At 34.9% G+C, this 16,272-nt stretch overlaps 1 protein-coding gene across 2 annotated transcripts in view; it reads right to left on the reverse strand.

Annotated features, from left to right (window-relative positions):
• Positions 1 to 15,748, reverse strand: part of LOC149264566 (uncharacterized) — a 233,135-nt gene extending 217,387 nt beyond the window's left edge. The window contains exons 1-2 of one of the 2 annotated variants that reach the window (XM_089428392.1): positions 15,185 to 15,748; positions 14,716 to 14,908 (exon numbers count right to left, since the gene is read on the reverse strand). In XM_089428392.1, the coding sequence (XP_089284518.1) occupies positions 14,716 to 14,908; positions 15,185 to 15,467 (476 nt within the window). In that variant the 5' untranslated portion in view covers positions 15,468 to 15,748. The remainder of the gene's footprint in view (positions 1 to 14,715; positions 14,909 to 15,184) is intronic. The other variant, XM_089428386.1, reaches the window with a different exon arrangement.
• Positions 15,749 to 16,272: the final 524 nt, after the last annotated feature.

The raw sequence follows: 16,272 nt of genomic DNA on the forward strand, positions 1-16,272 counted from the left end.
TCTGCTCATTACAAGCCCTTGTCACATTGTCCCCATCTGAGTCCCACATTTTTCCATGGGGTTAACAAGTTGTTAGCTTCCCCTCCCCTTGTCCACACTTTGGGTCAAGCTTGGAACAGTGCCCCAGAGGTTGATGTACCTAAAAAGAACGTTAAAAGTATAATTTGGCCACTTACAATAGAAATGTCCCACAAAATGCAAAAGATGACCAGGACATAAAAAAATTTAGTGCGTGGGTAAAAGCCAAATATGAGATCTACCCCCTATCATTATGGTCATCACCTTGGTTCTTAGGGCCCCTATAAGTGCCCCCTGCATCATTTAGGAACCCATGATTGTCCCAACCCCTGGTGGGCGATGAATTTCCCAACCTTAAGGGGGTAATCACTGCTACATCATGCTCTCATTCCCTGGAGCCCTGAGCAGTAAAAGAAAGAAAAATCAATAAAAGGCAAAAGACGTATGAATAAGGGTGGAAAAACAAAGGTCGGGGTAACTCATGTACCACAATTGCTCCCTCCTACATCCATACACCCAATGTGTGGGCTTCCTTCATCATAGCTACCCTTGTACCATGGCATGTGGCTTGGAGCCTTCCCTCTTGCCCGCACTCTGTTCCATTATTATTTCACATGACACTTGCCATTTGATGGACTTAACCATGGACCTGTCACTCCCTTAGAGGTTAAAACCACCTAATAGGGTCTGTTGTCGCACAGATTGTCACGACAACCCTCAGACCGGGGGCTGTCACCCTGATCCCCGATCTCTCCGTTTAAACCTGTCTCCCGCGGCTAAGGGGGGTAGACCCTATGAGATGATGAAAACCAACTGTGAACCAGTTGGGTTGGGAGACACAAAGGAACAAGCACTAAATTGATTTTGTTAAGTTAAAAGACCAGTGCCTTGTGGAGTTAATGTTTAAACAATTTATTATCAGATGCTGCAGAAATATAAACCATGTGGAGCAATCATTTATCATCAAATAACTCAAACAGAGATTTATTTTTAATGCGAGAAAATGCTTAAATGATACACCAGCAATTCAAAACTTCGAAAGATAGAGTTCAATACACAACCACGAAATTTTAAACGTTAACCAGATATCACACTCATGATCATTCAAGCATACTAAATCACATTAATTCCACATCAAAATTTTAATCTCAGCAGGAAAAAATAAAACGTGATAAATCCCTGAGCTGAGACTGAATTTGGCAAGATATTTCCAAATATATATATATATATATATATTTTAGATAAAAAAAATTAAAACAAAAATTAGAGCTGAATAAAAAAGGAAAAATCTAAAAATGATCTAAATGACATTAAATCTAAAACTAAATCAAAATCTAAATTAAAACTTAAAACAAAAAAATTTAAATCTAATCTAAAATAAAAGGAACCTTTATATATATATATATATATATTTTAAATTTTATGATTTAAAATTTAAAAAAAAAAAAAAAAAAAAAAAAAAAAAAAAATTACCAAATAAAATCTAACAAAAAAAAATTATTATATATATATATATATATATATATTTATAAAGATTCAGAATAAAAAAGGGAAATAAAACTAAAACTAAACCTAAACTAAAAAGAGATCTAACGAAAAACTTTATTATATTTTTTATTTTTATTAAAATCAAAACTAAAATGAAATTAATCTAATTGCATGAACACTGAGAATAAAGCCTTAATAAAATTCTAAAGCTAAAATCGAGATTGAAAACAGCTAAAATGAAAATCAAATGAAAATCGAAACCCTAAAAAAAATTGCCAACGCTTACAAAATATACTTGAATCGTATTTGAGCTGAAAGAATCTTACCTGATGCCCTCGCGTAAAAATGCTTAACGCACATTCAGAAATTACCTTACGCCAAACTCGTGAGACACTTGGCCCGCATGGACTGTTTGAAACTTGCAGACGGAGGTGAGTTCAACGGATTTACGCAGGTCGACGGCAGATGCAGTGAGAGGACTTCGGCTTGGAAGGATTGCCAACGGCGTGAGGGGGTGCAGGCTGAGAGATCGACGTGCTGACTCAATGCATGTATCAAAATCATAAGAGTGTCATCCAATCGTGATGCTTGCGTATGGAAAACGATTAACCCCTTTGCTGCTACGTTTGTGCTTATGCAGGTCAGCGGCAAAAGGACTTTGCGTGTTTGTAAATGCCGGTCATAGCCACGCTGGAGGGGAAAAAAAAATCGCAGAAGGGAGGATCAACCTGCGGCTGAGAACAGAGAATGACTAACGTGCAGGGGCGGAAGGGTATGCTTACGACAACAGAAATTAAAATGTGACTTTACAGATTTGAGATTCAAACGTTCACGTAAACCCTCCAGCGTTGGTCAGATGAGGTTGTTGTTTGACGTTGGGAGGTCATTCGATAGCAGAAAAAATTTGCAGCAGGAGGAAGACGCAGCGTGCAATATGGCTGAGTGTTGAAACAAAGGAGAAGAAGAAGGAGCTGCGTTTTTATTTTTATTTTTATGCAAATTTCTGGCAGCTGAGGATAGCTGGGGAATTTAAAAAAAAAAACGATTTTGCAGTCCTTGGAAAAATATTTCAAACCCCAGAAGCTGATATCAATGAAACCGATGTAAAATTTCTTCCGGGCCTGAAAAACAATTGAAATTGAAACCCTTGGACAGCGAAACGGCGCAGATAAACCTTGGAAATCTTCAGAAACCCTACAACCTGGAAGGAAAAATCACCCAAAAATGATATGTGCATAAAACAAAAACTGAAAACCCTAAACCCAGCAAAAAATTTACAGTATTTACAAACTGAAAGCTCTTAAGAAGCCAGATTTATCAATAATCACAGTAATATTATCAGAATTTAATTTTAATGTAAAACGCTTCAGAAAACCCTGCATGCATTCATAAAAAATATTTCGAATGATAAGCCCGGGATCAAGAACTGGCTGGGCTCTTTCAGAAAACACAACCCGGGAGTTGGCTGGTTCAGCCGAGAACTTCCCCTAACGCTCGGTAATCTAAAAAAAGGATTTCCTGCACAGCTTAAAATCAACCATCAACATAGAAGGAGAAAACAATAGTGAAACCCCGATCAAATGGAGATACCTGCCACTATATTTCAGAATCTAAACTATCATTCAAACCCCAAAGATCAGACAAGATACCTGTGCCTAGATCAATCTTCATTAAGCTATCATTAATGGCTGAAAATAAAATTATGCAGAAAAAATAGAACAATCTTACAGCATTTTCAGAAGAGTAACACCAGCAAGATTTTTAACCCCAAAGTCTTCTTTATTGCACAAAAAATGACTACAAGAGAGCTTTCTTTAGCACCAGACTCTCAGATCAAATCTGATCTCAAATGACCCCTAGCACCCTATTTAAAGGAAAAATTCCCAACAGCTAGTTCGAGTGATCCACGTCAAAATGATCTCGACCGTCGATGAGGATCAAGATATCTCTTAATCTCATCCGTCGAATTTTTAATGCATTAAAAAAATTGAAATTCTGCATTTATTTACTCAAAATATTATTATTTTATTATTTTTTAGGTTTTTTTTAGTTTATTTTTTATTTTTTATTTTTTTTTTTTTTTTATTTTTTTTTTTTTATAAATTTTATTTATTTTTTATTTTTTAAAATTTTTTATTTTTCAGTTATTTTTTAATTTTTTTAATTTATTTTTAAATGGATCCTCGAACTTAGCCTTTGGAAAAAACACCTAGGACCTAGGACTTAGGGCTCATGAGGGATTAAAACATTTTCTAACCCTCAAGACACTTTACATCAAGACTTTTACAACTTTACATCTCAAGGGGGAAAACCCATTTGACATAGACCCTCATAAACCACCCAGTTCTGCGACACAACTATAATCTAGCAGATTAACACACTAGGATTCTCCTAAGATTCTAATGACAAAATCCATTCCGGCTTTGGGGTTAGACTGAAAGAAAACTCTGCCAATCATGGATCGGTGAGACGAAAAACCTTCCGGAACGTAGATTATCACTTAGAAAATCAGGTCCACCTAGGCAATTTACATACATGACTCATATCTGCTAAGATTATTTACAATTTATACATGCAAACTGGATTTACAACACAAATTGATCAAGCTGTCGATGACTGTCGAATGGCACGGACATGTCGATCAAGCGCTACCCTTTTTGCAAAGAAAAGGGGTTGTACTGCTGGGAAGTTGACACGTAGTGGTCAACATCTAGCTCCACTTGGGGACACGTTGCTGCACTGTAGGAATGTGAGAATCCAGAATCTGCACCCATGCAACACACAACAAAACATAAGTAGCGTCCATCCAAAAAATCATCATATAACGTTAAGCACAGGAAAAATATAAGCTCTTCATTTATTAACTATCTAGTAACATGAAAAGTAAATCTTAATCCTAAAACAGAAATGAAAATGCTGAAAAAACAAGGAGTAAGGTTAGAAATACAGGGGATGCCCCATGGCATCAGATGTGTTCAATATAGTGTATACTGAGCATTTGCCTGCTTTCAGGCAAATCTGTCGGCTGCTTGTCGGATGTGCCATGTCCAATTCTACATATGGTAGGACTTTTTCCTATCCGAAAATCAAGCTGCTCGCGGCCGTCTGATGCATCAAATCTTCTTCTCATTCTCTTTCTTTTGCACTTTTTCTTCCTGGCAGGCTGGATCACTGATGACATGGAACTTTCTGCTTCAAAGTTATCAGATGAAGTATGTAAGATATGCGTGACATGTCTTTCTTTATCCTGCATCTGATCTTTATCATTTTTAATTCTATCTGGATCACCTTCAATTAACCACCTTTCAATCGAACCAATGACCTCCTCATAGTAAGATGGAGCTTGTTGCAGCGGATGAGAAGGCTCTTGATCTATTGATTCTTCCTGGTTTCCTTCATCTTCCGACTGCTGTTGAAATTTCTGAAACTGTATTTTAATGGCGTCTATCTGACTAGAGTGTTCAACCCTTATAGCACTGATTTCCTGGCATGGTCTTCTTCCATGGTCATCAAGCAATGCTGCATAGAGTTTATATCTTTCTTATGATTTGCTTCCATGGTCGTCATATTTTCCTCTAAGCCTGACATCTTGCTTTGCATAAAACTAATTTCTGTGTCATGATTAATCTTCATGGCTTCAATTTCCTTACTATGTTGATTTTGCATGATCTCCATCTCCCTATTACGCTTTTCCAGGTGAGTGCATAAAGTTCTCACATCATTGGCGTAATTAGTTTGATTTATCTCCATATTTCTTACCAGTAATAATAGATCTTGTATAATTTGCTTATGATCTTCCTTTTCATTGTCAACACTACTATGATCTACAATGGTACAAGTGGATGGCACATTCTGATATGAAGAATTGTCTTGGAATCTTTCACCAACAGCTGGACCTTTTATCAGATTACTTTTATTCTGTTGCACAATTTTAGGGGCACAAGGCGAGCTGTCTAGATTACCATATCTATCTTTAAAAGCATTGACAATGTCTTGTAACGAAGTGAAAGAATCTTCAGAATAATTATTAAACCAATTCAAAGCATCACCCTCTAAAGAAAAGACAAAAAGACGCATTTTGATATCTTCATGATTAAACTGAGGGGGTCTACAATATATGATCATTATACGAGTAAACAAGCCTAGATGCCTTTTAACAGCGACTGAATCACCACCCGAGAACACAGGTAATTTAGAAATGGCCTCCTCCGGAAAATCATGGAGATGGTCAGTAAAATGACATGGTTTAAATGAATAATCCATGATGAATAATAAGGGATCAAATGGATGATAGAACGAGATCTCTGCTCAAGAAAATCAATAGATGAAAGAAGTGGAGTCGCCACTTGAACAATGAATCTAATTCTAAGATCCAAAAAGCAACCAACAAGTAGATATGAGAGAGGCTTCTTGTCTGGGAAAAATAAGAAAATGGAGTCGCCACCCAAACAAGAAACAAATCGAAGAGAAGTTGCTGATATGACGAAAGATAAGGTGATGAAAGAGATCCAAATGATGCCAAAAAATGTTGAATCTGCCAGCTCAAACGCGAGATGAGAAAGAATGATGAGAAATGAGAATATGAATGTAGTTGAAACGCCAGGGACAGAAAAACTCTGTCCCCGACAACGGCGCCAAAAAATGTTGTCGCACAGAATGTCACGACAACCCTCAGACCGGGGGCTGTCACCCTGATCCGATCTCTCCGTTTAAGCCTGTCTCCCGCGGCTAAGGGGGGTAGACCCTATGAGATGATGAAAACCAACTGTGAACCAGTTGGGTTGGGAGACACGAAGGAACAAGCACTAAATTGATTTTGTTAAGTTAAAAGACCAGTGCCTTGTGGAGTTAATGTTTAAACGATTTATTATCAAATGCTGCAGAAATATAAACCATGTGGAGCAATCATTTATCATCAAATAACTCAAACAAAGATTTATTTTTAATGCGAGAAAATGCTTAAATGATACACCAGCAATTCAAAACTTCGAAAGATAGAGTTCGATACACAACCACGAAATTTTAAACGTTAACCAGATATCACACTCATGATCATTCAAGCATGCTAAATCACATTAATTCCACATCAAAATTTTAATCTCAGCAGGAAAAAATAAAAAGTGATAAATCCCTGAGCTGAGACTGAATTTGGCAAGATATTTCCAAAAATATATATATATATATATATATATATATATAGATAAAAAAATTAAAACAAAAATTAGAGCTGAATAAAAAAGGAAAAATCTAAAAATGATCTAAATGACATTAAATCTAAAACTAAATCAAAATCTAAATTAAAACTTAAAACAAAAAAATTTAAATCTAATCTAAAATAAAAGGAACCTTTTTATATATTTTTTTTTTTTTTTTAATTTTATGATTTAAAATCTTAAATTTCAAAAAAAAAAAAAAAAAAACTTACCAAATAAAACCTAACAAAAAAAAAAAAATTTTTGATATATATATATATATATATATATATATATATATATATAAAAGATTCAGAATAAAAAAGGGAAATAAAACTAAAACTAAACCTAAACTAAAAAGAGATCTAACGAAAAACTTTATTATATTTTTTATTTTTATTAAAATCAAAACTAAAATGAAATTAATCTAATTGCATGAACACTGAAAATAAAGCCTTAATAAAATTCTAAAGCTAAAATCGAGATTGAAAACAGCTAAAATGAAAATCGAAACCCTAAAAAAAATTGCCAACGCTTACAAAATATACTTGAATCGTATTTGAGCTGAAAGAATCTTACCTGATGCCCTCGCGTAAAAATGCTTAACGCACATTCAGAAATTACCTTACGCCAAACTCGTGAGACACTTGGCCCGCGTGGACTGTTTGAAACTTGTAGAGGGAGGTGAGTTCAACGGATTTACGCAGGTCGACGGCAGATGCAGTGAGAGGACTTCGGCTTGGAAGGATTGCCAACGGCATGAGGGGGTGCAGGCTGAGAGATCGATGTGCTGACTCAATGCATGTATCAAAATCATAAGAGTGTCATCCAATCGTGATGCTTGCGTATGGAAAACGATTAACCCTTTTGCTGCTACGTTTGTGCTTATGCGGGTCAGCGGCAAAAGGACTTTGCGTGTTTGTAAATGCCGGTCATAGCCACGCTGGAGGGGAAAAAAAATCGCAGAAGGGAGGATCAACCTGCGGCTGAAAACAGAGAATGACTAACGTGCAGGTGCGGAAGGGTATGCTTACGACAGCAGAAATTAAAATGTGACTTTACAGATTTGAGATTCAAACGTTCACGTAAACCCTCCAGCGTTGGTCAGATGAGGTTGTTGTTTGACGTTGGGAGATCATTCGATAGCAGAAAAATTTTGCAGCGGGAGGAAGACGCAGCGTGCAATATGGCTGAGTTTTGAAACAAAGGAGAAGAAGGAGCTGCGTTTTTATTTTTATTTTTATGCAAATTTCTGGCAGGTGAGGATAGCTGGGGAATTTGAAAAAAAAAACGATTTTGCAGTCCTTGGAAAAATATTCCAAACCCCAGAAGCTGATATCAATGAAACCGATGTAAAATTTCTTCCGGACCTGAAAAACAATTGAAATTGAAATCCTTGGACAGCGAAACGGCGCAGATAAACCTTGGAAATCTTCAGAAACCCTGCAACCTAGAAGGAAAAATCACCCAAAAATGATATGTGCATAAAACAAAAACTGAAAACCCTAAACCCAGCAAAAAATTTACAGTATTTACAAACTGAAAGCTCTTAAGAAGCCAGATTTATCAATAATCACAGTAATATTATCAAAATTTAATTTTTAATGTAAAACGCTTCAGAAAACCCTGCATGCATTCATAAAAAAATTCTTCGAATGATAAGCCCGGGATCAAGAACTGGCTGGGCTCTTTCAGAAAACACAACCCGGGAGTTGGCTTGTTCAGCCGAGAACTTCCCCTAACGCCCGGTAATCTAAAAAAATGATTTCCTGCACAGCTTAAAATCAACCATCAACATAGAAGGAGAAAACAATAGTGAAACCCCGATCAAATGGAGATACCTGCCACTATATTTCATAATCTAAACTATCATTCAAACCCCAAAGATCAGACAAGATACCTGTGCCTAGATCAATCTTCATTAAGCTATCATTAATGGCTGAAAATAAAACTATGCAGAAAAAATAGAACAATCTTACAGCATTTTCAGAAGAGTAGTTACACCAGCAAGATTTTTAACCCCAAAGTCTTCTTTATTGCACAAAAAATGACTACAAGAGAGCTTTCTTTAGCACCAGAGTCTCAGATCAAATCTGATCTCAAATGACCCCTAGCACCCTATTTAAAGGAAAAATTCCCAACAGCTAGTTCAAGTGATCCATGTCAAAATGATCTCGACCGTCGATGAGGATCAAGATACCTCTTAATCTCATCCGTCGAATTTTTAATGCATTAAAAAAATTGAAATTCTACATTTATTTACTCAAAATATTATTATTTTATTATTTTTTAGGTTTTTTTTAGTTTATTTATTATTTTTTATTCCTTTTTTAATTTATTTTTTTTAATTTTTTTTATAAATTTTATTTATTTTTTATTTTTTAAATTTTTTATTTTTCAGTTATTTTTTAATTTTTTTTAATTTATTTTTAAATAGATCCTCGAACTTAGCCTTTGGAAAAAACACCTAGGACCTAGGACTTAGGACTCATGAGGGATTAAAACATTTTCTAACCCTCAAGACACTTTACATCAAGACTTTTACAACTTTACATCTCAAGGGGGAAAACCCATTTGACATAGACCCTCATAAACCACCCAGTTCTGCGACACAACTATAATCTAGCAGATTAACACACTAGGATTCTCCTAAGATTCTAATGACAAAATCCATTCCGGCTTTGGGGTTGGGCTGAAGGAAAACTCTGCCGATCATGGATCGGTGAGACGAGAAACCTTCCGGAACGTAGATTATCACTTAGAAAATCAGGTCCACCTAGGCAATTTACATACATGACTCATATCTGCTAAGATTATTTACAATTTATACATGCAGACTGGATTTACAACATAAATTGATCAAGCTGTCGATGACTGTCGAATGGCACGGACATGTCGATCAAGCGCTACCCTTTTTGCAAAGAAAAGGGGGTGTACTGCTGGGAAGTTGACACGTAGTGGTCAACAGGGTCCTTTATTAACCTCTCTTGTTGAGCTAGGTAACACTCGTACATTCTAAATCCCATTTGGAAGGGCATGTCACTATGAAGTGTCCACTTTTGCCCCTGATTAGCAAGCTTATTTACTCAATTGCACTAATGGATTGTTGTCCTAGAAGGTGAGGAGACACATTGGATCTTATACAAGATTGCAGGTGGGTCTTCATCTTGGACTTGGTCTCCCTATATGGGATCCAAGCTCTCTAGAGGGTCACAATGGCACTTGTAAGGTGAGCGTTGAGAACCATGGGCCTCCACCATTGCAAAGCATTGATTGTCATGCCATGGGCTTCTTCAACACACATTGATTGTTCGTGCCCCAGTTATACATAGATGATGATGCACTTGAACAACGTTGCCCAACCAGCCATACATTGCACCCGACACTTGGTAGCTAATCCAGGGCCCAGATGAGGTTGTGCCTCATCCAGAGAGATATGGGATGGCACATATGATCTTCTAGCCCTCACTGATGGAGCACTGACTTGTTGTGGAGCTATTTGGAGACCCATGAGACCATTGAGTGTGCCCCACAACCACTTGGGAGCACCACATGATGTTTTGATTGGAAATCAAGGGGCCACCCCCTTGATCATCGTTTATGGAGCCCTCCTCTTCATCATGGCACTTAAGGACTCATTTAGGCCCTCTAATGGCCCTTTGCCCCATTATTTTATCATTTCAACTTCATTAAGGAGGCTTATCTTACACATTTGAGCTATTTGTTGGGCTTGTCACCAAAGCTTTTGTTATTTTGCACATTAAAGTAAATATAAGGGCTCGTTAGGCTAATTCAAACTTGTAGAGAATCATATAAATAAAATAGAGCCTCATTTGTATTGGATCATCATCACTTGACTTGGATTAGCTCTCTTGAAGAGAATTTTGCACTTTTTCTCTTGGTTGTCTGTTGAAGATCTCTTGATGCATTTTGATATTTTTGGAGATAAAATTATGTTCTCTCTTGGAGCCATCTTCTTGATCTTGGATTTGGATATATCTCTTGTTGTCTTGTAAGTAATTTTGTGAAATATTTTTGCATGAAAAATGTCTAATGTGTCAAAATTTTGTAACTAGATCTTTCTTTTGTGTCCTAATTATTGAATATCGTTGTAAAGGATTGTTAGATTGCAAATTTGTGCATGTTACTCATTGATAACAAGTATATGAATGTTCCTAGTGGAATAAAACTTGTTTTTCTTCCATGAAAGTCCATTGATTTTGGGTAGGTAAATGTTAAAAAGTGCTTGCTAGGGCATCACTATTTAGCCTCCTTGAAGATGATTTTAGCCAAATTTGAATCACATAGACTCCATAGCCTAAGGACAAGGCACTAATCCAAGTAAATTTGGTGATCACCCCTTCTTCCCTCCTCTTTTTCTCGTCCAAATTTTTCAACCTTTAAACCTAGACGACCTAGCTAGGGCTTCCTATGAAGTTCATTAGTGGAGGAATTTTTCAAATCCTCTTGGATAGGTTACTGTGTTGGTGTCTCCCCCAGTGATCCACCAGTTTTTATGCAATTCCCACAGTTTATTCTTGAGAAATCTCAAGCCCTAGCTCTAACTTTGAAGCTCATCTTGAATGTTTAGGTGTTTTGGCTTTCTTAAGGGTTTGTGCACATAGTATTCGATGGAATAAGTCATTTGAACCCCTTTCTCCCCTCCCATCTTGACCTCGAGAGCACTTTGAAGAGTCTTCTCCCAAGATTATACATAAACCCTAGGTTTCGTGTGGTCCTCTAAGCTTCTCAAAGATAAAAAAAAGTCTAAAGGCATATAAGCATCATTCAAAGTTTCATTCATTTTATCTTATAACCATACAACATTATCATTAATCATGTAATCATATCTATATTATACCCTACAATAATAATAACATTTTAATCACATAACCATATCTTACTCCACTTTCCCTTTCCCAACCCCCTTTAATTCCTCTCCTTTCCTCCTATTTTTCTTTATCATTTAAAATATAATATTAACTATTAATATATCTAATTATTAATATTAATTAAAATAATAATATAACCATATCAATACTATACTAATAATAAAAAAAATTATTATTATTATTATAAAATTTTATTATCATAATAGAAAATTATTAATTTTAATAATATCATAATAATAATAAGAAATTATTAATAAATTAATATTAATATTATATTATAATAATATAACATTAAAATTCTCCGCATTATTTTTTTGACACATTTAACAGTCTAGTTTAATTAAAAATAGCCATAAATATTATGTGTTAAAAAGTTTGAAGTTCAAATCTCCCCATAAGAACATTCAAATCTCCCAATAAAAACATTTAATTATATTAATAATAATTCCATTATATAATTACAATTATATATACTTAATAAATATAATTATAATCTTAAACCTTAACATCTTTTTTCTTTATATTAATTATATTTTTGTTATTATAATAAACCTCTTCTTAAATTTAACACCCTCCCTTTCCTTTTTATATTAAATAAAAACTATAATATATATCTTTCCAGAGGGGTTCTGTCCCGGTCTGGAAAGAAGCAGAGGACCTGTTCTTGCCGCCTCTATTGCGTCTGCTTTGGGATTCAATAAAAGCTTCTTTAGGCAGTTTAGGAGTACAGTGATCGGGCACTCACGATCACTTGGTATGGAGCTTAAAAGGATCCTTTCAATCTGCAAATGTGAAGCTCATTTATGCAGATCTTATTTCATCATCAGCAAGAAGCTCTTCTCAGCTCTTTCCCTCCTGTTTCTGGAAGGCCTCTTGCCCCCTTAAAATGATCGTTTTTCTCCTGGCTGCTATATTGGAATAAGAACCTCACATGGGAAGTTCTTCAGAGGAAAAATTGGCAGGGTCTGAGCAGATGTTCCATGTGCTTCAACGATGCGGAATCCAATTTGCACCTGTTCTTTCAATGCTCCTCGTCTCTCCAAATCTGGTATGAATTGTCATTACAGTTTGGTTTCCCTCACATGTCTTTCTCTTCTGTTCAGGAAGCTTTTATTTGGTGGAGTAGTCAGTCCTCTTCGGCGAGATCACTGTTCATTATTTCCTGCTGGTTCTTGTGGTTATGGCGAAATGCTCTTATCTTTCAACATTCCAAAGAGCCCATTCAGGTTATTATTCAGAAGATTCTGGCCTTCTATGATTCGTATGCTCGGTAGACTGACTTTCAGCTCCATGTCTCCATGTTGGTGTTTTCTGCTATGATGGTATCAGTCTATGTGTTTTATCCATTGCTTTTGGCTGTTGGTGTAATGATCCCTCTGTTTCCTTCTCCTTTAAGGAGGTTGTCTCCTTTCTTCCAAAGTTCTGTAATCTGCTGCATTCTTCGTTATCTTGGGTCATATGTTATTTAGCTGGATCTGTTAGAGGCTTTCAGGATCAAATCTTTGGACTTTGTGGCTTTGGCCAATGGTCATCCTCTGCAAATCTGTCGGGAGTTATGTTTTAGCTCTCCTTTTTGCCTTATGTTTTGTTATATGTATTTTTATATCTATATATAAAAATATGGTGGTTTTTTTTCCTCTGGAAAAAAAAAATATATATATTCATAATTCATAATAATAAGAAAATAACTTCAATAATATTGTAATAATAAAAATATTAAAATTATTAATAATAAATTAATAATGTAACCACGTCACCATTATAATAAGATAATTTCATTAAAGTTAGTATTTTCTTTTGAAAATAAACTTATTATAATAATAATTAATTATTTAATTATAATAAGTTAATAATAGTTTTTAATAGCAAATTTTAGATTTTTAGAAAATATATATATATATATTATTAATAAAAATATCATCTTATTAATTTAATTTCAAATTTTTAAAAATATAACTTTAATTAATTTAATTTCAAATTTTTAAAAATATAACTTTAATTTTTTTATTTTATTTTAAATTCTTTGAATCCTAATTTTAAAAATAATTAATTAAACATTTTCTTTTCTTTCTTTGGATCGCTTTTATCAAATCATTTCCATTCACATTCTATTTAACCGTTAACCTGGTCTTGCACTATTTAGCACGCATTCAACAAACATTCTTGATGCGACAAGATTAATATCTGCACTTCAATATGGTAACCTCTTATATGGAAATTTTGACACTTCAATATGGTAATCTCCTATATGGTAATCTCTTAATGGAAATTTGACACTTCAATAGAGTTTACTTCAAATGTTTTATATCTATTTTGGGTTCGAAGTAGTTTTACTCAAAATTTGGGTAGAAATTTAACTTTCAGTTGTTGAGAGATTGCATAATAGAAATGAGGTTTTTGGGGTACTGAATTAATTTATAAATTTAAAAATTGTCATTTAAGCAATGTAAAGTTGTATTTAATAGGGTGAGAATCACAGAAACTCTTGATTATAACATTTTTGTTTTAACATCAATCATAACTATAAGCTTTCATCGCAATTATTATTGATTATAACATTTTTGTTAAATAGCATTTGTATTGTGGGTATTTTTTTGCAATTTTTTTTTTTTTTTTTTAATATAACATATAAGTTGTGTAGTTCAGGGGATGTGGTTTAACAGTTAGGTTAGATTTAGGTGAGGAAGTTTGGTCCTCACAAGACTTATGGTCCAATCCTAAACAAAACTATGTTTGATCCCCGCAAAACTTGTGGTCCAATCTTAAACAAAACTAACCTAACCTGAGAGCTGAAAACTGCTTCCTACACAATTTCTTAGATTGGAAAAAAAAAACAAAAACATAAAACAAAAAAACATATTAATTGTGCTCATGCTCCAGCCAAAAAAAATGGGTAGTTGTACAATAATATGTGGACCGTGGGCATGTCTCTTCTTCTTGCATTTCCTTTATAACAGTTCGAGTGTCGACGTTATGTAATAGATTGACTACGGGTCCCTGAGAAACTCAGCCATTTACACCTAACTTCAAATAAATGAACAAATATTTCCAACATAACAAAAAAGGAATTTTATTGTTGAACAATGAAAAATACTAATAACGAAGCAAAGTCAAAGGCTTCATACCCACGAAAGAGATTTTTGCCAAACCGAATCAGAAAAGTAGGTTTCTCATGGTCAGGCTTGGCCGCTTCGATGTAGCTCTGCGCATCAACAAATGCTGCCCGGATATTATCCTTAAACCTCTCACATATTCTTTTCCATGGAGAGGCCTCATTAATGGCCGAGGACCGCAGATTGTTTTCCACGTCTGCCCCCTCTGGAAACCAAAATAATGGCATTAAAGTTTAGTAAAATCAAATAAGGAAAAATAAGTACCTTATGTTTTCTTAATTGCCATGATTATTGAATGACATTGAAGTTACTATTTACGAATATACATCAATTGGTAAAACCCTAAAATTATTTGATTATCTGAGAATTTAGAAATGGTGGTTCACATTCACATCTAAGACTAGACTTGCAAAATTCACGATAAAACAGAGGTAATGGAATAATTAAGTCACAAGAAGAATCATTGGGTTAGGGTTGTTACCATTCACGGCACTGTCTGCAAAAAGCGTGTACAGCTTTTTATATCGAAGCCTTTCATACGTTTCGCCATGGAAGGGCTTAAATTTGAGTAATAGGCTGGACGGATCGCCATTGTCGTCAACTGCGAACCATTTGCGCAAGTTATTTCTGTCATATCCCCTGTAAATATCCTGTTGTCTGTCCCCCCTGTTATATCTGCCGAAAGGCGGAGGTGCGACGGGCGTCGGCGTAAATGAAGAAGATGAGCCATCCCGTATCCTTCTGTGCGGCGGCACATATGCCATGGCTTCTACCGCAACTTTCAGATAGATAGATTTCTGTGTGCTTTCGTATCTGAAATAATATCAGTAATACCAGTTTGTAAAGAAATACGATCGAGGAAATTATAAAGACGGAATAAAGAAACCCTCCATCAAGAACGAGTGAAACTTTTCTTAAGGAGTAAGCAATGTTGCAGGTCTCTGTCATGGCTCGGCTGGGTAGCATCTTAATGCGATTCATCAAAGAAAAGGGAGGTACTGGATCAGGTGATCTTTTCACCTCTGCTGTCTTTAAAGTTATTCCCGTTTGATTTGACATAATTTTGATGAAGTTATTACCGTTTGATTTGACATAATTTTGATCCTCCATGTTTCTGCCCAATGCATCATATTTTTAACAAATACATTAACAGTAATTATGCAATGGCACACAGAGCTGACAGAAATATTCGAATGCTAAGCCAGCCTGCAATAAGCGAGGGATGATTGTCTTGTATAGTGTTATTGTTAGTAGATTGCAGAGTCGAACGTTAGCCCGCTTAACGTGATTGCCGCTATTTTAAAAATTTAATATTATTACATAAACAAAAAATATTTTATCAAACGTTTTTTTCTCGTTTTATCAGAACGTATCTTAAATGAAAATTTAGAAAGCAAGGTCACGAACGGCTTGATGTGATACTAGGAATAAAGAGGAGGGATTCTATTCAATAGTATGGTTTTAATTATTATGGTTTTAATTATTATTTTTATTGCGATGGTGAAATCGATTTTTAAGATTACTATTAATTTAATTTAAATAGATAATATATTTAATTTAATTATTTAT

Source organism: Pinus tabuliformis, chromosome 6, assembly GCF_031772625.1.
Source record: "Pinus tabuliformis cultivar Carrire ecotype Pingquan chromosome 6, CPIR1, whole genome shotgun sequence".
Classification (NCBI taxonomy): Eukaryota; Viridiplantae; Streptophyta; class Pinopsida; order Pinales; family Pinaceae; genus Pinus; species Pinus tabuliformis.